General features: G+C 35.1%; 1 protein-coding gene across 30 annotated transcripts in view; it reads left to right on the plus strand.

Annotated features, from left to right (window-relative positions):
* Window positions 1-25,643, plus strand: part of NFIB (nuclear factor I B) — a 450,108-nt gene that overhangs the window by 376,475 nt on the left and 47,990 nt on the right. For all 30 annotated transcript variants that reach the window (XM_034967168.2, XM_063594017.1, XM_034967174.3 and 27 more), the window contains exons 5-6: window positions 5,251-5,371; window positions 8,693-8,811. In XM_034967168.2, the coding sequence (XP_034823059.1) occupies window positions 5,251-5,371; window positions 8,693-8,811 (240 nt within the window). The remainder of the gene's footprint in view (window positions 1-5,250; window positions 5,372-8,692; window positions 8,812-25,643) is intronic.

Below are 25,643 nucleotides of genomic sequence, written 5' to 3' on the forward strand. Positions count from 1 at the left end.
AAAGGAAGTGTGATTAATTAAATGTACTCTATGTTGTTATGATAACCCACATAAGTTTCCTGTAGATAAGTGCTTTTTCATTTTACTAACATTTTGGTGGGGGTTGGAGATGCACAGGATATACACACTAACGTGCAGAGTGTAGAGGGATGCAGAAATTAACTTTGCAGATTGTAGTTGGATATAGATAGAAAGCATTGTTATCCAAAACAATGTCCAATTGTTTTAACCGGCCACTTCACCTGAGACACCATTCTTAGCAGGCTGGATCAGATGTTTCTAGGCTAAGCTCACCTGGCAGGCTACCTAAGCAAAGGGGACGTTACCTTGATTAACTCTTTTACTTATTACTAGCATGTACAAACATATCCAAGATGCAGATCTATATGTACTAATTATGTTAAAGAAGGTGACTCCTTTCTTCATACTCCCTCCACTGATTTAGCTTATTTATGTAACTTTGAAGGGTATATTTTCACCTGACATTTTGATAGAATGCATCACACTTTGGAGTGATGTTATTCAGATGATGTAGTCACACTCTGATACTTGCCTAAGTTGTGTTTCTCATTTGGGTCATATTTAGAGGTCATGAATAAGAGTTATGATGATCCAGAAAGAACAAAGAGTAATCGAGTTACTGAGGATAAGAATAAGCAGTGTTTTAGAGTCTTGTTGTGCAGTAAAGGAATCTCCACGCTATCACTGACTGTCTTTTGAACCATAGTTCCTCAAATAGCTCACATTTCTAAAGTGAACAGTGCAAATAGCATGTATAGCAGGGAGTGATACATATGAACGTTTAAGATCTTAAGTAGTTTATCCTTTCTGGTATAATTCTGGAGTGGATAAATGTATGCCCAAAAGACTTGTCTCATGGGTCTTTTTACATGGTGGCAGTGTAGGAGAAGAAACACAAATATCCTGTATTCTGGTAGCCCCAGGGTGTGTATTCGATGGGCAAGGAGATTGTCCAAGGCAATGTACCTTAATGTGTTTTTCCAGATCAATATGTGATATCCAAAGGTATCCAACATTTGAAAGTTTTCACTTTTAATTTGGGAAGAAATATGCCTGACTTATCAGTAGCACTCTGTAGCATCAGGTAAGACAGGGGTTATCTGAAGGGGTGTGTGTGTCTTCCCCATACTCTTCTTTAGCGGAAAGGCTTATGGTGCTCCAGTTAGGAGGCTTATTAAATTATTTGCTTAAATTTGTACTTCTCTGAGTTCAAGTTCAATGGTATATTTTCATCCTTCTTAGGAGTAGGGCAGTAGAGTCAGCTGTCAGAAAATATTTATTTAGTACCTCATGATAGGTAATATTATGCTAAGGGCTGTCAAAGGAGAACCACATTAGAACCTTCAAAAGCCCAGATAGATATTTTGAAAAATCTGAATTTCAAACATTAAAAAAAAGATGAAAATTATCTTTCTAGAACAGTTCAAAACCAAGGTAAATTTAATATACTTCATTCATTCATTCTTAACTTATAATGTCATATCCTAGAAACTTTTAGGTTATTTGTTATAACAAACATTACTGATTTGTAATTAGCACATTAATTATCTATATTCATTACGTAATTTATTCAGCAAACATTTATTTTCTCCTCCATATGTAAACAGGTGTCTCTGAAAGGCCTGATAAGTTATCCTCCTAAGTGTTTTAATATATCCACATCATAATCTTTGTTTACACAATTAAACTTCATTATTTATGAAATAAGGGTTTGCTAAGTAAACATAAACTTCAGCACAACACTTATGTGTGTATCACAAATTCTGACTTCTTGAGGGTTTACAGTATTCTAGTGCTTTCAGTCCTCTAGGGTTTTACAATCAGAAGACCCACTGATGTGTATGTTGACTTTAGCTAATGAAGCCATTCAGCATTAGGATAGTGATCTCTCTTTTGAATGATATTATCTCCATCTTAAAAGTTGATTTAGGATCAGCTTTTGGAGTGAGGAGAACAATAAGGGAGATTAAAGGTTGGCCTCTAACCCTTAGAATCCGAGGTTCTTTGGTGCTTCATTTCTAAGAGGATGTCGGCATCCTCTTAAACATGATTTGCAGCTTTCAGCCTTCTTGTGGCTCCCTGGGAGAGGCGCTAACACTGATCTTTGCATGTGATGTAAGTTCTTCCAGAGGCTCTTAAGCAGGAATATCTGACTGAGACTTGCTGTTCTCACACACTCTCTTTGCCATTAAATAATTTCCATGTGTGTTATTTTAGTACTTTGGCCATGTTTGTTAATCTACTTTCCTTTCTGTATCTCCCATTTAGTGTCAGAATGCATACTAAATTTTTACGGCGCTCATGCATAAATCCGTAGACAAATTATTTTATTGATATCTTTACAAAATTAGAACATAATATGTGTACATATTTATGGAATCCATGTGATCTCTGGATCCATGCATACAGTGTATAATGATTAAATCAGGCTATTTAGGATATCTGTCATCTCAAACATTTATCATTTCTTCATGTTGGGAATGTTTCAAATCTTCTTTTTTTGCTATTTTAAAATATGTAATACATTGTTGTTAACTGTAGCCACCCTGCTGTGCTATCAAATACTGGAAATTATTCTTTCTGTCTATTATAACTGTATGTTTTTACCCATTAACCAATCTCTCTTCATCTCCTCACCTCCCCACCCTCCCCCACCTCTGACAACCCCTTCGATGAGATCAACTTTTTAAGCTCCCATGTATGAGTGAGAACATGCTATATTTGTCGTTTTTATTGCTGTCTTGACACTCCGGAATAATCTTTCTGGAACAAAATTTAGAAAAAAACAATTTCTGAAGATTTTAAAATTATCATTTACTACAAATTACATCTAGTTTATTTATGGGTAAGCAAATTATGTTAACTATGGAGCCATATGTATTCAATAGAAACTATAAATCTTTGCCTAAATATTGCATGAGCTTAATAAATTGAAAATAGTTTATGTAAGGTGGAACCTCTAAGTTTCCTGTTAATAACTCAGGTCTATGAATTGTATCCATTACTGTGATAGGAAGCCAGACAGATTGTTTACTTCACTTGAGCCCCTGAAATACTCCTTCTAGCATGTACCCCACTTCCAGTGTCATATAGAACATGGTTCTAATAATAAATTATAAAACATGTGGTTACTATGGGATTTCTTACCTCACATTTTTTTAACCTTTGGTGTGCCTCAAGCCACAACAGACATAGCTACATTTTAGCTGTCCAAATAATTCAAGCCATCAGGCATAGTTACTCATTGGATACAAGTATTTTCTGTGTAAAGGATGTTACAGTGTATTATATAACATGAACAATCTATCAGAAGGCTGGTAGATAATCCAGAAGTTTGGAGCTGTTACTAGTCATGTATATACTGATGTATTTAATTTTTAGTCCAGAAAGGGAGATGTTCATTGTGTATTCCTTGGTTACTTCTCTGTGAGAAAGCTTGTACCTCCTAATCATACTTTTTAAAAAATATTTTCAGTTAATCTTAGCCTGCCTAATATTAAAATACAATTCAAAGGATAGTGAACACATTTAGAATATTCATTAAAAATGAGGGGTAAGAAAACTTCCATAAAAATCTGCAATCCCTTTGGAATTTTATACTCAACTTGAGGCAGTTGGGAGAGAGGAGGAGTTTAAGTAGACCACGTATGCTTAGAGTGAATCCCAGGGGCTCTAGAATTTTGTTGCAAAGCCCCAGAGTACAATTTTGTGTGAGCTTTTGAAGGGCTGATTAAAAGAAATAGAAACTATTCTTGAGGAGTTCTTTGACACCAACCTGCCCGGTCTCTACTTTGCCCATGATCTCTACCTATGACTTTGCTTCTGCAGCAGTCCCTGTTTGGAATGACCTCCCTCTAATCTCTTACTCATTCTCCAAAGTCCAGTGCCAGCTATGGCTTTTCACAGACTTCTTGGACAATTCAAGCTGGCATTGGATTCTTTTTCCCTTGAAATTCTACAGCAGTTTTGGATCATGTCGTTAATTTGGACAGTTTCATTTTCATCTATTTTGGTATTTATGTGTTTCGCATGAATGTTTTACTTACCCAGCTTGTTGCCCAATATTTTTATTAAGGGCAATATATGAGACTATTTTGTACACATTGCAGCCAACACCTGCCAGCAGTGGACACAGTCAGTAATTTGTTGAATGAACAAATTTTCAGCAAACAGGTTCATTTATACCTCTTCCTCTGCTTTTAACACGTTTTTGAACTGTTCATCTTTGCTAACCATTCCAGTCTACCAGGGAAGAAGTTTGGAGGAGAAAGCAAAGAAGGAAGGGAACTCACAATGGTTGAGCACCTGTTATACACTAGGCATGATTCTAGGCTCTTATCACTACCTATTTCATTTCATCCTCAAAATAATCATATGTGTCAGGTTATTATTACTCCCATTTTACAGTTAGGAAACTAGGGCACATAACTTATAATACAGAGGGAGTTTAAACTAAAAGGCTATTTATCTCTCAAGACTCTGCTGATTCTAACACAATATGCTGCCTCACAGATTTGTTCATGATATCTAAAATTAAATTAAAAAAATGTGAACAGATGTAATTATGCAAAATATCATGAGATATTTTGATAAAGACATACAATGCATAATAATCACATCAGGGTAAATGGGGTATCCATCACCTGAAGCATTTATCCTTTGTGTTACAAACCAAAAATTATTATTCTATATTATCAACATTAATATCAACATTAATATTTGAGTGGATTAGAAGTCATGATATTAATAATTATTATCATATCCTAACTGGGAGGCTGTGAATAATAATTTTTGCTTTTTTTTGTGAAACGGTTCTGTGTTTATTTATTTAACAATGATTTGGTTTTCGAGAGCCCAGGTAGTGCAAAGCAGCTTGTTTGGTGTTGCTGAGTGATAGGACTCGTATATTCTGTTTCCTCCAAGGCATTTTTAACTAGCAGAGTGACAGATGTAATGTCAACTAATATAAAGGCGTGAGTAAAGAAGGTTGAGGAATAGGATTCGGGAAATTGGTAACCAGTGATTATAATCTGATTGCCTCAAATTTCCAAGCTTGAACGTTGCTAAGGTGGGCAAGTTTTCAGGTTGTATGGTGGGTATTAGAGGCTTAAGGTGAAGAAAGTTCTCTCTGTCTTTGACCAGAGGCGTGAAAGATTCTCGATTATTACATTTGAATAGAGGTCAGAAATACGAATGTCATTCCCAGTGCTTCTTTGTCTTATTCCTCAGCGCCCATAACCCAGGGAACTGGAGTCAACTTCCCAATTGGAGAAATCCCAAGCCAACCATACTATCATGACATGAACTCGGGGGTCAATCTTCAGAGGTCGCTGTCTTCTCCACCAAGCAGGTACTGAAAGAAGGGCTGCTCATATTCTCAAGTGATACACACATAGGTTCGTAGGTGGATGATAGGCAGATAGATAGGTAGGTAGGTAAAGAGAGATGGGAAATAATTTTTGCTGGTAATACACAGATTTTTAATCTTTCCTGGTTAAATTTATTTGGCTGTTACAAATTAAATGTAATTGTTGTACACAGCAGTTTTAAAAATCTTTTTCAGGGGGACAGGTAACTAGGAAAATATATTAATATGATTTTTGTCCTGTTGTAGGAAATATTAAAATGCTACAAGTTAACAAAATCTTTTGATGGCTTTAAAAATGATGTTGCTGTGGCAGTGATCTCTGGTTTATAACTGATTCCTGGTAACTTTTACCCAAATATTACATCTAAGCTTAGGATAATGAAACATAAAAAATAAAACGTGTCATTTACCTAGCCTTAAAATTAAAGACCACAGTTTGCCAAGTTCTTCAATTAGTTGATGTTTTTTGACTAATTTAATTAACTCTCTGTTACCAATGAAAATATTACCTTCCCTGAGATTTGGTTTAACCATTCTATGCTGGGGGTCAGCTAGAGAGAGTTCTCTTTGCTTTTTACTTCTCTGTTAACATTCTCATTTTTTTTTCCTGATCTTCTCATTGTAATTGCCAGTCAGGGTGAATAAAGATTACAGATGTATTGATTTTTTTTTATTTGAGCTAGATCTTCAAGACCCATCTCATTCCTAGAGCATTAAATATATGTGTAATCAAATATAAGAGCATACATGAATTCTAGAGCAAAACACTCATTTTACGATGTCAACTTTTTAAAAATAAAAGGATACCTGCATATTTATTTTTCTAAAGTATTCTCAGTAGTGAAAGTTCGTTGAATTTGAATTAATTATGGACTGGGCATATGTATGTTTATAAACTAAGATCAATTTTATATCAGTTCCGGTTAAACCATTTTCATATAGTTAAATTGTGTAGCAAGATAATTTGGTTTATTATTAAAATAGTCTCTGACATATCAAAGTCTTAGAAATGCTTTGATTTTTCTAAATTTAAAATGTGAGCAGTAATTTTTAAATTCTGTCTGCTAAATCAGTATGTTGTCAACACATCTTTCTTCATGACTACTTTATATAAGATACTGTCTTTCAGAGTAAGCAAGGTTTAAAAAACATTTCTCTAGTACTTCCTTATGCATGTAATTTGTCCCCAATTTTAAGTTTTTCAGACAAATTTTCTGCTGACTCATAGATGAGAGAATATGTTTAAAAGAGAGTTAAAATGTAAGGTCTAACTTTGGATTCTTTGGGAAGAAACTAAGCTTAGCATGGATAGAAATTGCCATCTTCTACATCATTAATACTCTGAGAATTGTGAGTCAAATATTAATCATGAGTATCTACAAATGTACTCAGACATATACATGATTCAAGGGCTTGGAAACACAGTGCAGTGGAAAGAGCACACTTGCGGAAGTCAGACGTCCTTACCTTATGTCTGACTGCTTCCATCAACTTGCGCTGGACAGTCCACTGAATCTCTCCAAATGTGTCTCCCCATTTGTAAAAACAAGGGGATTGGTTTATGTATATGATTTTTGAGGTCAATTTCAATGCTGAAATCCTATAACATTATGGTTATTATTGCTGCAAAAAGTTAATTTTGAAGATTTTTTAAAAGGTTTTACCAGCATAGGTGTGAATAAGATTTTTTTTTTAATTAAAGAAAAAATATTCACTGGGCACGGTGACTCACAGCTGGATTCCCAGTACTTTGGGAGGCCCAGGGAGGAGGATCACTTGAACCGAGGAGTTCAAGACCAGCCTGGACAACTCCCTCTCTACAAAAAAATTTTTTAATTAGCAAGGCTTGGTGGCATGTGTGTGTGATCCTAACTATTTGGGCGGCTGTGGTAGGAGGATCACTTGAGCCCAGGAGCTTGAGGCTGCAGTGAGCTGTGGTCATGCAACTGCACTCCAGCCTGGACAACAGAGTGAGACCCTGTCTCAAAAACAAACAAACAAAAAAAGAAAAGAATTCACTTTTATAGTCATAATTTCATAATTGTCTGCTTTATAGGATATTGGTGGGGGCATATGAAAGAAGTATGTCAACCAGTATGGGTATAAAATAGCTTCTTAATCTTTGTTCTGGATACTCACCTTTCTTATTCATTGAGATGAGTCATATTTCCATATTAAAATGTATCATTTTGGCTGAGCACAGTGGCTCCTGCCTGTAATCCCAGCACTTTGGGAGGCTGAAGTGGGAGGATCGCTTGAGTCCAGGAATTCAACACCAGCCAGGGCAAAATAGCAAAACCCCATCTCTACAAAAAATACTAAAATCAGCTGGGTGTGGTGGCAGGCACCTATAGTTCAAGCTACTTGGGAGGCTGAGGTGGGAGGATTGTTTGAGCCTGGAAGGTGGAGTTTGCTGTGAGCCAAGATTGAGCCACAATGTACTACATCCTAGGTGAAAGAGTGAGACCCAGTCTCAAAAAAAAAAGTATCACTTTAAAAGTTTGAATTTGGCAATGGCCTTCTTTTTTTTCACAGTCGATTTTAAGAATAAAGAATCAATAATCTAAGTTTTAAGAAAAAGTAAAGAATAATATATGAAATAGTTTATAATCAGTAAAATACTATAATTTTTTATTATTAATTATAGGGTTATTACTAAGAATTACTATTTGATAAGTATCTTCTAAATGCCAGCCACTTAACTAAAAGCTTTACATTTAACAACTCATTTTACTCTTCCAACCGTCTGCCTTTGAACTAGGTTTTATTGTTTCCAATTTACAGATGATTAAACTGAGTTTAGATAAGTTAAGGAGCTTACTATTAACAATTCATAAGTGGCCTACTCAAGATTTTATACTAGGACTGTCTTGACTCCAAAGCTCTTGTTTTACTTTATTACCTTATCTTTGGATTGCATTGTCAATGACAAGTGCTATTAAAAGGAACATCATTAGTATTGATAATAATAATGAGTCAGGTACACAATAACACAATTTTAATGTTAGAAGGCAAACAACATTAAGAGTTCACTTTTTATTAGTGGAATTTTTTTTGGAAATACATTTGAAAGATAAATATAATGAACACCATATTTGTTAGACAGGTTAGGTATAAGATGGTCTAATAAATGGTATACGCAACTAGAAATATTTGCTATTACTATTGATATCTTGAATACTCACCATTATTACTTGTGCTTATGAAAATTTTCACAGTAAGGATCTTCTCAGATCATTTACTTTAAAATGTACACATCTTCCCAGAAATCCCATTAATATAACTATTGCCATATTTTAACAGCAAAAGACCCAAAACTATATCCATAGATGAAAATATGGAACCAAGTCCTACAGGAGACTTTTACCCCTCTCCAAATTCACCAGCTGCTGGAAGTCGAACATGGCATGAAAGAGATCAAGGTGAGTAATAAGGAGAAGCCTCTAGAGACCATGAGTAAAATGTTGGCTCGTTTCTTAAGTTTCGTTGAGTCAAAATTTCATAATTAAACCAATATGGATTGTATATTTTTTTCATAAAATGATTCCTGTAGAATTATTTTTGAGATAATATGTTAGTCAAATGTCGTCAAAGTTAATTTATCCAAAATCTTATTTTTACATGTTTCGTTGGAGTTTTTTTTAGACAAAATGATATTTTAGAACCCACAATTATGTATGTGACTGATTATGGTCTGTCTACATTTGTTGGTTGGAGTACAGCAGAACCACAAACTGTGATTCAATTAGATCCGCCTGCTCCTCTCTATGGCGCGTTGCAGGGAGCCAAACTTTAAGCAGTTTGCAAGTGCCAGGAACTGAAAGTTGTCATTTAAAGGAACCTGCAATTCCTTTTGGAAGTAGGTAGACCATATACAATAAAGAAAAGTGTAATGTAAGATACTTTGTGTCGGAGTCAATCTAGCTATGCTTTCTAGATAAAACTGTGACCCAGTTCTAGGGCAGCTTTGAGGAGAAATATAACTTTAAGAAATGGGTATTGAGACCCAGAAAGATTGAGACTTAGCTCTTCCTAAAGTCTGTTGGATTTACTATATTTCATTAGATATATCCATGCTTTCCCCCACAATCAGAGGGAGATTATTAAGCATGGAAACAGAAAAATTAGCTAACTGAAGTTTTTGTTGGTATGTAAGCATGTCTGCAAATAAGATCTTATATCAGCAGCATAAACGTGTATTTTTAAATTGTCTTTTAAATAGAATTCTGCATTAAAAAAATCTAGCCTGGGCAATGTGGCAAGACCCCATCTCTACAAAAAAATATAAAACATAAGCCAAGCATAGTGGTGTGCGCCTGTAGTCTCAGCTACTCAGGAGGCTGAGGTGGGAGGATCAGTTGAGCCTGGGAAGCAGAGGATGGAGTAAGCTGTGATCACACCACTATACTCTAGCCTGGGTAACAGAGTGAGACCCTGTCTCAAAAAAAAAAAAAAGTCTAAAAGAAAGGAATAATGGTTTTCAGCCCAAGACTTGGGTGTGTATTGGTGAGGGTTGTGGTACTCTTTGTTGAGTACTCTTAGGAGACACATAACTCTGGGCCTTAACAGTTAAGGCCAAAGTCAGTTCTTTATTCAGTGCTCCTTCTTTGCTGCTCAAATTTTTTATACCGAGTGCCATGGCATTTAAAGAATAGTGAAAAATCTTCATGGAGACATTGGCCTTTGAGTCAAGTGTACCTCCTTTAGCACAACTGACTCAAAGCTCAATTCCTAAATCTCATCTAAATATCCTTGAGAGTAAAGAAGTGAGGAGCTGAAGAGGGTGGTGGTGGGAACTGAGACAAAAGCATAACCCTGTGTTAGGTGGGGAGGCAAATTTGAGAATGGCTGTGTGTGCCATGTGGCTGGACACAGTGCACATGGAGGGAAATAATGGAGATGGCAAGGGTCATTTTATGCAAGGATATGAAACTCAACTGGAGAGTTTTGACTGTGAGACCCCCCCTCAGAGGGAATTTTGTCTCTGAGAGTCCCCTCATGAGAGACCCCACCAAATCTATTTTTCAGGCAGTAGGCAAAAATCATCTTTATAAAATGTAAATAACAGCATTTTACTCCCCTACTTCAGATCCTTTAGTCAATTCCCACTGCTCTCAGGAAAAAATGGGAATCTTTTCATATCACCAACAGGCCATAGCCTTGGCAGGTGACATTCTGCTTCCTCTTGCTTGCACTTGAGCCCACTGCTTTACTTGAAGTTGGGAATTCAACAACCGGGACCTTCCTATAAGTTATGACCTCTGGAATGCTCTTCTAACTCTTCATCTGGCAAACTCTTTGTCATCCTTCAGAGCCCAGCTTAAATTGAGAAATTTCAGTCTAAATTCTGTCTTCCTAGTTTTCTCTGTCAACACCCAGTACTGTTCTTTCATTGTACTCATAATATGTAATCATATAGCTATTTATGGGATTAGTTGTCTAAATCTGTCTACACTATGATAGAAGGGACCTTGTCTATTTTGACTATTACTGTAACCAGCACTTAACACACACTTGGTGCGTAGTAGGAGTACAATAAATAGTTGTATAAATGAACCATTGATAGGCAGAACACCAGTCTCATTAGTGAAGGCAAGATATAATAGAGACTTTTACCAGAGTTGCAGAAGTGAAACGAAAAACAAAACCCTCAACCCTTTATATTTTATTGCTTGTTTTACTGACATTGTCAGCTTATTCTAAACAAAGCCATACTTTCCTTGTCAGAGAATTCTTCTGGAGAAGATTTTAATGGTAATAACCTTGTGAATGTGTGGGAATGGATGCGTTATTCAGAAGTGTAGGTGTTCTTTATTATAGAGAGTGTCACTTTGTAAGAATTGATTCCTCTTTAAGCCTACTGAATAAAGCCAATCTCAAATCATATTATGAAACATTTTTGAAAAGTAGAAGGGAAACTGTCATTCTTTTTCTTTGTGAAAACATTGTATTGTCTTGGTGATTTTCTTTTGTCAAGATGACTAGACTTATTGGAGGAGTCTGTAAAGGCATATTATGTTTAGAGGAAGGAAGAATATTCCATTCTCAAATGTGCATTTTAAACACACACACACACACACACACACACACACACACACACTCTGTCACTTTAATTCTGAAGACCCTGAAGACTTCGTAATGTGCACAATAAGCCATTGTGGGAAGAAGACTCAACTACAATGAAGAAATGCGGGCAGTACAGTACTATCTTTATAAATTTGCTAAGCCCAATGCAGTCCTTTTGTTCTTAGAAAATTGCTTTTTAAAAATTTGCAAAATAAAATGCCCAATGGTTGTTCTTGTCCATCTTCTAATGTTCTTTAGACACACTTGCCTGTGATGGAGGGAGTTGTCTAAAGCACATATTGAGTGCCACTCCAGTCATTGAAATAGCTTTGACATGTCTTGTATTTATAATATTTTCTCCTACAAAGCCCTGCACTAATTGATACTCAATAACTATTTATTGGTTGATTAAAATATGCTTGTGTTTAAAATGGGCAGAAATCCTTAAAATTTACTATTAATTATTTCCTGGGTATGCCTTATTCTGTTAGTGTTAAATTTGCATTAAAATCTATTCTTGACATAGCCCTTAGCAAAACTGATTTATTAAATATGAGAATCAAAGATAACAAAATTATGGACAATATGTGGCATTCTGCTTTCCCTTTCAATCTGAAATACCAACCTAAACCATTGAGATTTATTCTGAGTAGGCAAAAATAAAGGATATAATATGACCAAATTATTACATGTATTCTGTTCTTAAAATAAATCAGGCAAAATATTAACACAAAATCTAGGTTTATGTAATAAACCTATTATGTAATAATATGTTCATGCAATTTTAGTAACTTAATGAAAAAGTATTTTTAGCATATTACAATAATAAATTAATTATGTCCTTATGTCATTTCTTTTCAAAACAAAAAGTTACAACTTCCTGATTATAAGAGAATTGTAATTTATACTTTTGCAAATATAGACATGAATATTTTAAAACTAACCATAATTTAATAGTGTTAAATATTTGGTAGGGGGCTATATAATTTGCTTCTTCTGATGAATAGTGATGAAAATTAAATTTGTCAGCATCTATATTATGTAATATTTATATTTTTACTTTGTATTATTTTATATATACAGAACGAAATGAAAAGGGAAATAATACTGAGTCACTAGCAAAGGGGTATCCAACAACTGTTATATTTCTTTCCTATGTTTCAGAATATTTCTCCTTGCTTAGTCTCTTCTGTAAATCCTGGTCTGAAACTTCTGACTGCTTCTCTCTCTATTAAAAACTTTCTTTTTTGGATATTGTTTTTCTTCATTTAAGATTTTAATGATTAATGAATAGAACCAGATTAGACTGTCAACAGGCAAGTTGAACATTTCTTTTATTCCAATACTTCCTCCATAAAAAATTCCTTTAAGATCTTGTCTTTCTTAATTTTTTTTCCATCTGAGTCAATTCAGAGACTCAATTCCTAGTTGATGTACTTTTTTTGAAATTTTTCTTTAGAGCAGTCTTTTGTAACTTTTGATATAAGAGGAAAAATAAGAGGTCATAGTTTTTCGTCTAATTCAAGTTACTCTCATGAGACTAAATCCAGTTGTATTCCATTGCTCAGTGTGTTAGTCCATTTTCATGCTGCTGATAAAGACCTACTTGAGACTGGGCAATTTACAAAAGGAAGAGGTTTATTGGACTTACCATTCCATGTGGCTGAGTAGGCTTCACAGTCATGGTGGAAGGAGGAGCAAGTCACGTCTTATATGGATGGTGGCAGGCAAAGAGAGAGCTTGTGCAGGGAACTCCTGTTTTTAAAACCGTCAGATCTTGTGAGACTCATTCACTATCACGAGAACAACACAGGAAAGATCTGCCCCCATAACTCAGTCTCCTCCCACCAGGTTCCTCCCATGTCACGTGGGAATTGTGGGAGTTACAATTCAAGATGAGATTTGGGTGGGGACACAGCTAAACCATATGACTCAGTAATTTAACAGACAAATAAATAGTATGCTTGAACATTGAAAACAATTCTTTATAAGGTCACTTTGCCACTGCCATTCTAATAGTCACTAATTTATCTAAGTCTGAATGTAAAACTTCTAAAACATTTAATAGACATTTAATGAGAAAAAATATGATATGGTAAATATATTTGCAGTATGCAGCTGGGGATTTCGTTTTTTTTTTGTTTTGTTTTCTTTTTTTTTTTTTTGTGAGCAGCAGCAAGATTTATTGCAAAGAGCGAAAGAACAAAGCTTCCACAGTGTGGAAGGGGACCCGAGCGGGTTGCCCTCAGCTGGGGATTTCTAAATGGAAATTTGAACAGCTTTTCAGCCAGATGAGTATTTAAACAACCTGTAATCTTAGATAAAATATAAATTCAAAAAGACTTTATGCAGTAAAATGTTATTAATTTCTACATGTATGGGATTTGAGATAATTTGGTTCAATGAACAATTTGTCAAATGTCTGTTATATTGCAGGAATTTTTATAGGCATTGGTTACACAAATATGAATAAATTAAGTTTCCAGCCCTTGACCTCCTGAATGGAAAAATAACTTTTACTATTTAGAAAAATCGGGGACTAAAATAAATAAGATTATGGGAGAACCGACTCCATGCTTTAGAGCTAGCTTAGTTTTAAGGACGATGAGCGGTAAATCTTTACATAAAATCAATAAATTGGCATGTTAGCAAGAACTAGCACTACTTGGTATATTGGCATGTTATTACAATTTGGAGAGTAGTTTGAAAAATTAAACTGGACTCTCAAGCTATATTTAGGCATTGTGTTCTGGTGTCTTAGGTACTAAAAAATAAAACTACTAATTTTTATAAAAGTCTCCAGTTCTGTTATATAAATGTCTTCTCAGTTAAGTCTTTCTGAAATTTTAATTTGTTTCCAAGTCCTAGAGATTTATTTTTGATAATTTTGAAAATATTCTCATTAGTAAGGTAGTCTTAACTGTTGTGCTAAATTTCAGTTTGCACTTTCTAGAGTTCTATAAGGATATAGTATTAAATGTCAAACGCATTAAGCCAGAGGGCCCAAGGGAACACTGGGGGCTAGAGAGTAAAAATGCCAGTTTCGTATTATGTGCTCAATCAGGAAATAAGTAACAGTAAATAAGAGTGTGATAGCATGCTGACAGAACCAGAATCAGAGGCCAGCATTTCTGTTTTTTTTCTCTCTGTTGCCCAGGATGGAGTGCGGTGGCACGATCATGGCTCACTGTAGCCTTGACCCCACAGGTTCAAGTGATCCTCCCACCTCAGCTTCCCAAGTAGCTGGGACTACAGGCACTTGCCACCATGCCCAGCTAATTTTTAAATTTTGTGTAGAGCTGGGGTCTCACTATGTTGCCCATGCTGTTCTGGAACTCCTGGGCTCAACTGATCCTCCTACCTGGGCCTCCCAAAGTGATGGGATTACAGGTGTGAGGCACCACACCAGGCTCCCCAGCATTTCCTAATGTGAGTTTAGGAATGTGAAAAGATATGCTACATACGAAAGAGTGGTCAGCTAAATTTGGAAAATTTTTTTGTAACAAAAATTTCAACTATTTTCATTCATAAATGAATATGCAGAATATTTAATATGCTACTGTGTGCTGTGAATATCCAGGAGTGGCTCTTGACTGAACATGTTTATTAAGTTTGTGACTTCAGAACCTTTTATTTCTATCAAAGAATCCATAGGGAGCATTAATCCTAGGCTCAAACTTCGGAACACAGTGCTCTAGTCCAAACCACAGTCTGACAAATGATATAATCTCAAGATTTCTCTAGAGCAGTGGGAGCTGAGTGAATAAGCAGCTTTCATAGATGGTTGAATAACTGCTATCTGGGAGTCATTAACATTAAATGAAGTCCTAGAAAATGGCAGTGCAGACACCTTAGTAACCATACTGGAAGAAGTTTTAAAGTTCTCTTTGGGGACCAAGTAGAACACCAACAATTCCTTATATTCCTGCAGTTTGTATCACAGGGATGAAATAGCAAATATTCAAATACCAAAGTTTTGAACCAGAAAAAAGAGAGCTACAAATGCTTTTGGTGGATGAATGTGAAGAAGAGATGGTTTGAATTTGATGTTCAAGCCCAATTTTTAAGTTTCTTTGTTTAGCTTCTTCTTATGGAAAATATCAAAAGTAAAGAACTCTAAGTGAATTTCTAGGTACTACCCTGGCATTGGAAAGCAAACTTCAAGGATGCTTCCACCCTGAAGAGGAATGCCTCTTCAACTACACTGCTACACTGCTGTAATTGAAAAATCACAACACGATCTTCTTCAAAATGGAAAGGAAAACAATAAATTGTTGGTGAAGGCTTTCATCAGAATTCCCCACGTTGCCTCCTAATTAGTGAATGTTTGTTCCCCCTTCATGTGTTCTAATCAAGAATAGCATTTTGGATGGGGTAAACTTGTATACATGTTAGAAGGGCTGGTACTGATTAATATGGAAAAGTCGTGCTCATATTTCTGTGCTCTGGAGACTTAAAGATTTGAAAATACAGCATTTTGCAGAAAAACCACAATAGATAATTAGTTTGAAAAAATAACAACTTTCTATTTAATACTGGGTTTCTAGCTTGATGGAACACAGCTTAAAATAGGGAAGTGGGAAACCCATGGGAGATAATATCATAGTGTGCCATACAAAGTTTCTCTGCATAAGAAAAGGTTTTATTTCAAATCTTTTTACATATTGAGTTCATGTTTAAGCTTATTGTGAAGTAGTTTGGAAAGCCAGTGTCATTTGAGTTATTAGACTCCCAATATCATATACAATAAGAAATTGATTTTTCAGGTACAGATCACAAATTATTAGAACCCTTAGTAAGACATAATTCAAGCTCCTGTTTCACAGCTAAGTAGTCCAAAGGATCAGAGAGGCTGTCCTGTCCCAAGTAATGAATGGCAGAGCCTAGATCTTTGTTCAAGGGATTTTTTTCATTTTCTGTTATCCTGCAGCCTGCCTGGGGAATCAGTATGTAAGCTTACAAATGGCCTAGGAGATTTAAACACTGCTTCGCAAGTCTTCCCAGAGGGACACTTTTCTTGGAAAGCTTAAGGAAGACTCTGTTAGACCTAACAGAACTAGAATGAGAAAATAGAGGTGTATTTGTGAGTTTTCAGGGTTCTGAAAGAATTCTCAAAACAAAATTTTGAGATGGTAAAATTTTACATATACATACACACACACATATAAATCAACTATTATTATTAGTGCCAGGATTAAAATTTTTTCAACTAAAATAAACTGAAGATATGAATGCTTTTGAAGAATAAATGTGGGGAAGAGTTTGTTTGAAATGAATGTTTAAGCACAATTTTAAGAAGTCTTTTGGCCTGGAGAATATTGAAAGTAGAATTGTAAAGTGAACCTCACTGTACTGTCACACAGCTTCAACTGTTATTAACACTTTGCCAGTCTTATTGCATTTACTATCTCCCAGTTTTTCAAAGTATTTTAAAGCAAATCCCAGATATCTGTCATTTTGCTTGTAAATAGATCTGAGTATTTCGAACAATGAACTTTTTTTTTACATAATCACAGTGCTATTATCAATTTAACAAATATAACATTAATTTCTTAATATAATCTAACATATAATCCATGTTCAAATTCCCTGGAATATCTCAAAGGTTGTCTTGTTTGAATCAGGACTCAAATTTAGTCCATAGATTATATTTGTATTTTCACCTTCTTTTTAGCCTACACTGATTATTCGCCTCCTTTTTCTGTATTATTTATTTATTGAAGAAAGCATTTAATTTAAAAATTGTCTTCAAAAAGCACATGTAAATGAAACAAGGAAAACAAGATTCTATTGCCATTTGTGGTTGTCATTTATTTATTGAGCCCTTCCTTTCTGTCAGGTGCTTGGCTAAGTTTATATCTATTTTTCTTTTAAACCTGACAGAAACCCCATTTTACAGCTTACTAAACTGATCATTACAATGCTTAAGAAACTCATCATAGATCATGTAGATCATAAGTAGCAGAGGTAGAATGGGAACCCCTGGCTCTCTAGCTGAAGAAACCCATGCTCGTTATTACTATATAATACTGTATCCCAAATAAGTCATTGAGATACTATGTTTATGATTTTGCAAACTAATTATAAAACCTCTGTTACAATTTTTTTTAATGCATGAAACTTCAATACAGATGAATGCACATAATTTCACAGGGGTTCGTAGACTCCTCAGAGATTCATGCATGTAGTCCTTGCTCTGAAATCAGGTTAAAATCACTTTTCCATTTAATAAGATAGTAATAAATAATCCTAAGTTCTAGAATGTTTTTAGTAGAAGTGTGTGATATATGGCCAGTTTAAAATGAGCTATATTTGTCAAAATATAAAAATAAAGTATATATTTATTATCATACATATGTTTTCTTTTAGTTCTGTTCTAGTCTTTTTGCCTTAAGCCTAGTGCACTGTAATTGTGATTAGGAAACTCTAAATACTGGTGTGGTCTTAGACAAATCACTTAACTTCAGTAACTCTTGAGTTTTCCCATCTGTAAAATAACAAAGTTGTATACTGAGATTTCTTTGTGTTCTAACATTTTAGATTTTAAATCTATTGGAGTCAAAGAATTTGAAGATCTTCAGTACTTGAGTCTTTCCAAAGCCGTCATTAACATGGATCTTTTGGAAAATCCAGAAAGTTTTCTGTTTCTTAAATTATTTTTTGAATGTTCATTTTAAACACTCTCATTGAATAACAATAATTGGGCTGCTTATGTGCTTGGAGGCCCCGTATATTTTGCTTTACACCTGAGGAATGTGCAGTTCTCACAAATGCATGTCCTGTCCTGCACCATTCTGGTGCAACAAATGATTGATAGAGATTGAGTTATTATAACAGAACCTTGTTATGGAATCAGTGTCTCCTACTTTGAAAACAAATGACTCAGCCAGACAGCAACATTTATTTTCCCTAAATGACTAGGGATGTAGCAATGGGAGACCATTATCCTGTGACAATATTCGGTTTCATTGACATTATCTCACAAATGTAATTGGTCCATTACTAAATAGAGGTTTTGTTACTGATGAATTTCACATGATTTCTAAAACCATTAGGATAATAAATATGCCATCATAGTAATTTCATTGACAGAATGTTCTTTTTTTCTTCATTTACATTTGTTGGAGAAAAAAAATATAGATTTAGGTTGAACTTAAACACTACAATTTATACCAATTTTGACTACTTTTCCATTAAGAGCAACAGAATATTGTGCAGAGTAATCATATTTGCATTGAGCTGCTGAACTGATGACCTTAAAATTTTTGTAATTCTTTTTCTACCACACTAAATCACATCAAATCATAATTGTTCTCAAGCAATTAGTTTACTACCTCAGTGTAATGATTTTATTTGAAGTAAGTTCCAGATCATTTATAGGACTTTCCTGTAAATCCACTAAAGTAACACATCAGTTAAATCAACTCTAACCATTACCAGCGTGGATAATAACAGCATTAGTAACAACAAAAACCTTGAGATGTCTTGTAGCATAAATGTTTTTAAATGTATGGCTTTTCCCCAAATGTTCTCCTCTGAAAACTCATCTGTAATCTTGTTAAATTAGAACCCTTCCAGTATCTTTCTGACTTTTACAGTTAAGGTTATGGTATTGATTTTATTTTATAGCCCATGGCTCTCAGATGCTTAACATTAATAAGCCTCCATAGCCAAGAGGTTTTCCCGAGAGGCATGGTGAATAGCAGCTATTTACCTATGCCAATGTTTAATAAGCGACGAAAATGTGCTCCAAGTCCTGCATAATTGTTTGATGTTTTTTCTCTCTTTCAAATTAGGTTTACACACATTACTCAAGACCCTTTATCATTGTCTGTCTGTTAAAATGAAATTGCTTAGTGGACAAAAGCATTTTGAAGTGTTTTTAAAAAGTAGTTTTCACTTATTCCATATTCACTGTTTTAGCACTGTTCTTCATTATTCAAAGGATTTTTTTAAGTGTCTCTGGAAGACATTTGTGAGCTTCAAAGAGGTTTGCTTTAACTTGGTATTGGGTGTAGGTGTAGCCTCGAGACCTTTTTTATAGCGAAGTGATAAAATTGAGACTTGTAGGAACATGCTACTTAACTGTGCTTGGGCTAAAATATATGGCAAGAGAGACTTAAACTATTAGAAAAGATTTTACTTTACTGAGGAATACAATAATATGCTCAAGTGTAATTAAGATTAAATAACTCAGTAATTAAAGTAAGAATTTCATTTATTTAACACAAAGACCACCATACTTTCTCGTTTGAAAAGGAACTGATTTCATAAATTAAAAAAAAATGGTTGAGAAATCTAATTGAAGATGACATCTTATCTCCTCAACGTAGCTTGCCATTTTTTCCAGTGTTATTTTAGAGTGTGATAAATGTAAATATATATATATAAGGAGATACTTTCTTAACATGGCAGCTAATTATTTTTTGAATCATCTGGCATCATCATCAAACTACTGTAGTGGGATTACATCCATATGTCTTGTCATAACATTCAGAGCTTTTTGTTAACTTGGAGTGTGTGGGAAGGACTTGTTCACATTTGCCACACAATCATAAAATTTTACATCTAGAGGAGTCCTTAGACACAGATATTTAGATATTCTTTTTTCTTCACTGTATTTTCAAAAGACATTGTTTTGCCTGTAGCCGACTAAATTGCAAATGTTACATTGAAGCATTTCATTTTACAGTTTTGCAATATCCAGTACCTAAACTAATATGAAGCTTTCCTTCTTGCAGTGTAATGTTGGACACCTAACAGGATTCAATATTGTCAACCCAGCTTTGGGAATTATTTATAGTATTCTGTGGAGCTACAGGCAACAATTTTCCCAAAAATATCTATTTTACAGTTTTTACAGTAAAAGTAATAGTTATTTGTGGGGAATTTGAAAAAACAAACTTTCAAATATGAAGAAGAAAATAAAAATCACATGTAATCTCATCACATAAAGATAACTTCTGTTAGTATTTCATTGTATATATGCTAGCCTGTTTTTCGATGTATTTTTCTGCATTTCCGTGCGTTCTATTTCTATGAATGTATTTTTGCAGTAAATTGAGCTTATATGATATATGCTATTTTGTAAGTTTTTTTGTCTTTATAATCTAATGGCATTTTGCCATATCCTTCAATTTCCTGTTTTTTTTTTTTTTTTTTGAGACAAGAGTCTCGCCCTGTCACCCAGGCTGGAGAGCAGTGGCGTGATCTTGGCTCACTGCCACCTCCACCTCCCTGGTTCAAGCAACTCTTCCTGCCCTAACCTCCCCAGTAGCTGGTATTACAGATGCACGCCACCATGGCCAGCTAATTTTTGTAGTTTTAGTAGAGATGGGGATTCGCCATGTTGGCCAGGCTGGTCTCGAACTCCTGACCTCAGGTGACTTGATCCACCCGCCTCGGCCTCCCAAAGTGCTGGGATTACAGGCATGAGCCACCCCATCCAGCCTTCCACTTTGTAATGAGTACATAATATGCCACACTTTGGCTACACCATAGAATTTTAAATATCTACTTTGCTGATGAATATTTAGATAGTTTTGGAGTTTTTGTATTATAAAGAGAGATACAGTGAACATCACTGCATGTAACTCTGTGCCTAATCTGATTGGGTGATTCTTGTCTAATTCTTTTCACTGTCCCAAGTCCCTAGCATACTGCCTGGCATGAAGTCACCAAGTAGGAGTTCAATGAAATTTTGCTACGGGAATAAATACATTCCTACTGTAGAATTACTAAGTTAAATCTTATGTCCATTTCTAAGGCTTTTGGTAAATATTGGCATAGATCTTATCAATTTACATTCCCTAGAGCAGTGCCTGAGTGGCTTAACTCCACTGTTATAAGCCGTAATAATTTCAATGTAGCACATGGCTCTATAAGCAATTTCGAAGCATGTCCTCTGATAGAAATTTATAGAACATTCTTTATGGCCCTGTGACTTTACCCATGCACCTCTTTTTTATCATTTGTATTTTATTTAAACCATCAAGGAACACACCATGTATCTTCTCCCCATGAGCCAGGATAGCTCCATTTGTCAAGAAAATGGAGAAATTGAGAGGGTATTGTACAAAGGATTGTACAAAGCTTTCAAGTAAAGGCAGAGCCTGCTTGGTCTCTCTCCCCTTTCTTCCTCCTCCAGGACACACACCCTCACCCATCATCAGTCCTTTATTTATTAGGTAAAACCTGTTAAAGTAAGGATTGTTGACATTCTCTACATGGAGATCCTTAGAAATAAATACCTCAAAGGTTTGGACTGGGATCTTAAGTATCTGGCAGGCTAGATGCTGCCCCAGTCTGGCCTTAATAGTTGTCTTATTCTACATAACACTCATACACTTATAAATAACCTGGACACTTTCCTCTCTTCAACACTGTTTATCCCAGGGCAAAAACAGAGGCAGAGAAATTGTGGTCTTTTTAGCTTTCAGTTGGCAGTCATCTTCTCTGCCTTCTCCTTGTCCTCTGGGAACAGAGCCCAAACTGTTTCCTTGTCTCAGGACTGACTCTGGATTTGTGGCCTGAAGTAAAAATGTCAGATTTCAGCTACAAAACTCATCCCACACACTTGATTTGGTAGCCTGTCATTTACTACCTTATTTATTTTAAATAACATTATTATTTTATACAGATGGTTCTTTTCTTTTTCCTGTTGTCTTCCAGCTTCCACCCAACATTTTAATGGAAAGCAGAAATATCCCAGTTAAGCTAAAGCTCATTTTTCTCTTTCAGTGCTGTGTTGCTTGACAGAGTTTCAATGGAGTGATGGATGTGTTGACACCTTTGCCTTCACCCAGCAATGAATTTGGTCTCTGAAGAGGTTTTCAATATTCAGAGTTTTTGTTTATCTATAAAACTCTTTAAAAAAAAATCTGTGAAAGTTTAATACTTTCAAAAGTCCAAAAAATGAAGAACTTTGAAAATTATGAGGGTGTATCAACTTGATAAAACTTGTCAATATAATATAATCTTGTCAAATCCCAGCCATTGGACTGTCTCTAAGCTAAGTGTGCTTATGTATGTTCTTTCCTTCTCTGGTCTGTATCAAACTCCTCTGGTCAGTATCATACCAGAGGGTCAAAGTTAACAGAAGTTTTGCAACTGTTTTCATTACACTTTGAGTTTTCTTCTGCCAAAAAATAAAAAAAAAAAAGAAGATGAAGAAAAAAAGGAAGAAAGGAAAAAAGAAGACCGTGTGCAATGAATCAAGCCTATAATCTCAACACTTTCAAAGGCCAAGGCAGGAGATCTCGTGAGACTAGGAGTTCCAGACCAGCCTGGGCAATATAGCCAGACTTTGTCCCTACTAAAAATTTACAAATTAGCTGGGTGTGATCGTGTGCCCATAGTCCTAGCTACTTGGGAGGCTGAGATGGGAGGATCGCTTGAACCCAGGAGTTTGAGGCTGCAGTGAGCCATGATTGTGCCACCGCAGCCTGGGCAACAGAGTGAGACCTTGTCTCTAAAATAATTAAATAAATTTAAATAAATAAATGAAATTTACAAAATAATAAAAGACAGAAAGGAAAAAGAGGAATCCTGTAAATTGTTCAGCAGCATGATAATGTGAAAAATAAAGAAAATATTTAGATATTTTTAACAATGATTATAGCTTTATAAGCACTTAGCAATAAAACAAACCTTAACGTTAAATACTGGAGAATAAAAGTCGCCAGCAAATGGTGACTTGTCTCTACAGGGTTCATTTAGACTTGTTTACAAGTTACAAGTATGGCATGTAAATAAGGAAGACAATTTAGGAATATGTAAAATAATTAGACTTTTAAAACATTTTGAAGGAATTTACTTCTTTGTTAACCAGATAGAAATAGGACTATTCTATCCTAGAAAAAGGACTAAATCACAGGACTGGCACAGTTAATACATTTTAATTTAGTGATATGGTATGCTGAAAATAATAGCTTCCAGAAATTCAAGAATTCTTGTGTGTTCTTACATAATTAATTTGAAATTGTTAAAAATTGTGTTACTATAGGGAAGAAAAGGAATTTTTCAAAAAAGAAAATTGTATGTTTTCTATGTAGGCTTTAGAAGTCTGATTTGTAACCTTAATCTACTCGAGCATATTGGAAAAGCTAACATATTGCTCTACTATATGTGAAAAAGGAGCAGGTGTCCCAGACAGGCAGGTGTTAAGGTGCTGTTTGAGCTTGCCCTAGATCACTAGTTGACTTCAATGAAGTTCTACTAACAGGTGGCTAACTGATTGGAGTGCCATGTGACATTTATCCCGGGAGCGACTTGGATGACAGGCTGCTACAGACTGAGGAAGGGGTCTTTGCTTTGATGAAGAAATTGCCAAAACTCATGTCTCATTAGTGTTTCCTAAGGTTCTTTGGAAGTGAACAACAGTTTAATTAAGGGCTGACGTAAACACGTTTCTGCACACTTTCCCTGCAGCATTTTATCACATTAGAATTGATCAAAATTGTTGCCTTGGGCTGACTTGAACAGATATACATCTGGAGCGCCATTTGTGCAAGCTGCCGATGAGTCGAGTACATACGCTGTGTTTCACAGCGACTCTCTTCCTTTGTAGAGGAAATTACCTTGTTGGGAGATGAGTTGATCTAACTCTTTATTTGCTTAAGTCCTTATCTCTTTGAAGTGATGACGTGAAATAAATAACACATCAAGGCCTAGGATGTATATATGTTACAGTGCCAAAAATATATATAGTATGGTCAGGAAAAATCATGATAATTTGATTTTGCAAAATACTTATTTAAAAGGATGCTTAAGAATAAATGAACCAACTTTATCAGTAGCCTGCTTGAACTTTTTTCTTACATGGTGATCTTTTATTACATATTCAACTACACGATGAGTTTCTAAAGTCATAGCTAATTTTCCAGTTATAAATGTAAACATGGGTGTACACATTGAAGAATAACACCATCAATGTGAATCTTTTTAAAAAAATTATTCTCTCTAATCTGTCATTAAGAAGAATTCTTTCTGCAATCCAGTATTATTATGATTGCAACTATTTAATGCATTTCTGTCTTTAATTTCTGCCCTCTCTACTAAACCATGAGCATCACCAAGACAGGGACCACGTGGTTTTGTTTGGCATCTTGATGCATAGCCATAGTTCCTCACACTTATTAGAATCTCAGTGACTGATTTTCTTTTCTCTTTGCTTTACAGTCAGCTACTTCTCATCTGGTGATATTTATTCATGGAACATGAATTTTAAGATATACTGGCTATGGTTATTTTTCTCATCCTGCACTACTAGTCATCACTTCATAATACAGTTTCTTTCACATGCAAGAGATTCTAAAATAAGCTGCCTAGACACGGTGCCTGCTTTACCTCTTCTTTCTTTCATTTCTACTTTTTTTTTCATTCTCTTCCCAAGTAGCATATTCTTCCAGCCTCTACATCTTTTTGTGTTTTTGGTAAAAGCATGTTCCTTAGGAGGTAAGCCATTAGTCACCTTTTTAAAAAAAGCATACGCAGTGGATACAAGTAAATAACAATGAAAAATTCATCAAGCAATATAAGATACAAACAAAAGATCATTAATGAAATCTAGATCTCAGGGATTTCCAAGAGAGATTACTTAAGGAGAAAACAAGTTTGTTCAGTGGATAAAACATTGTTCTATGGGTGGAATAAGGAGAGTGGAAATGCCTCATTTTCTAGTTCAAGTTAATGTCATAGACCAGGGATGGCACAGAGTTAAAAACATATTTCTCCTGCTCCTAATGGAAGCCATAAGAAAATTAGCTTCACTGAAGTTTAAACAAAATGGAATAACAAAGAAAAAGAGCTATTTAAAAATGTGATACTGTGGTAGATCTTGCAATGAGAAAGATACTGTTTGAAGGATACGATGCCAGCTGCTGGTTTTTATAAAGTGCCATGGTGAGGAAGGCCTGGAGGAGACTAGGAAGAAAATTTTTGGTTCAGCCAGGTACAAGTGAAAAGGGCGGTGAGAACAGAAAAAAAAAGTCAAATTTTTGGAAAGTTTTTTCTTCTAAAATCAATTCATTTATAAATTATTACTTTCTAAATCAAATTTAAATTGTTCTGTCTGATTTTAAGCCATCACTGGCCTCTACTTGTTTCTCTTCAACTACCAGCAACTCCTGCCTCCCTCCCGCCAGTAGAAACATCAGCTAATCCTTTGCCTATCATTTTGCATCTCTTT

The sequence above is a fragment of the Pan paniscus genome, chromosome 11 (assembly GCF_029289425.2).
Source record: "Pan paniscus chromosome 11, NHGRI_mPanPan1-v2.0_pri, whole genome shotgun sequence".
In the NCBI taxonomy this organism is placed as follows: Eukaryota; Metazoa; Chordata; class Mammalia; order Primates; family Hominidae; genus Pan; species Pan paniscus.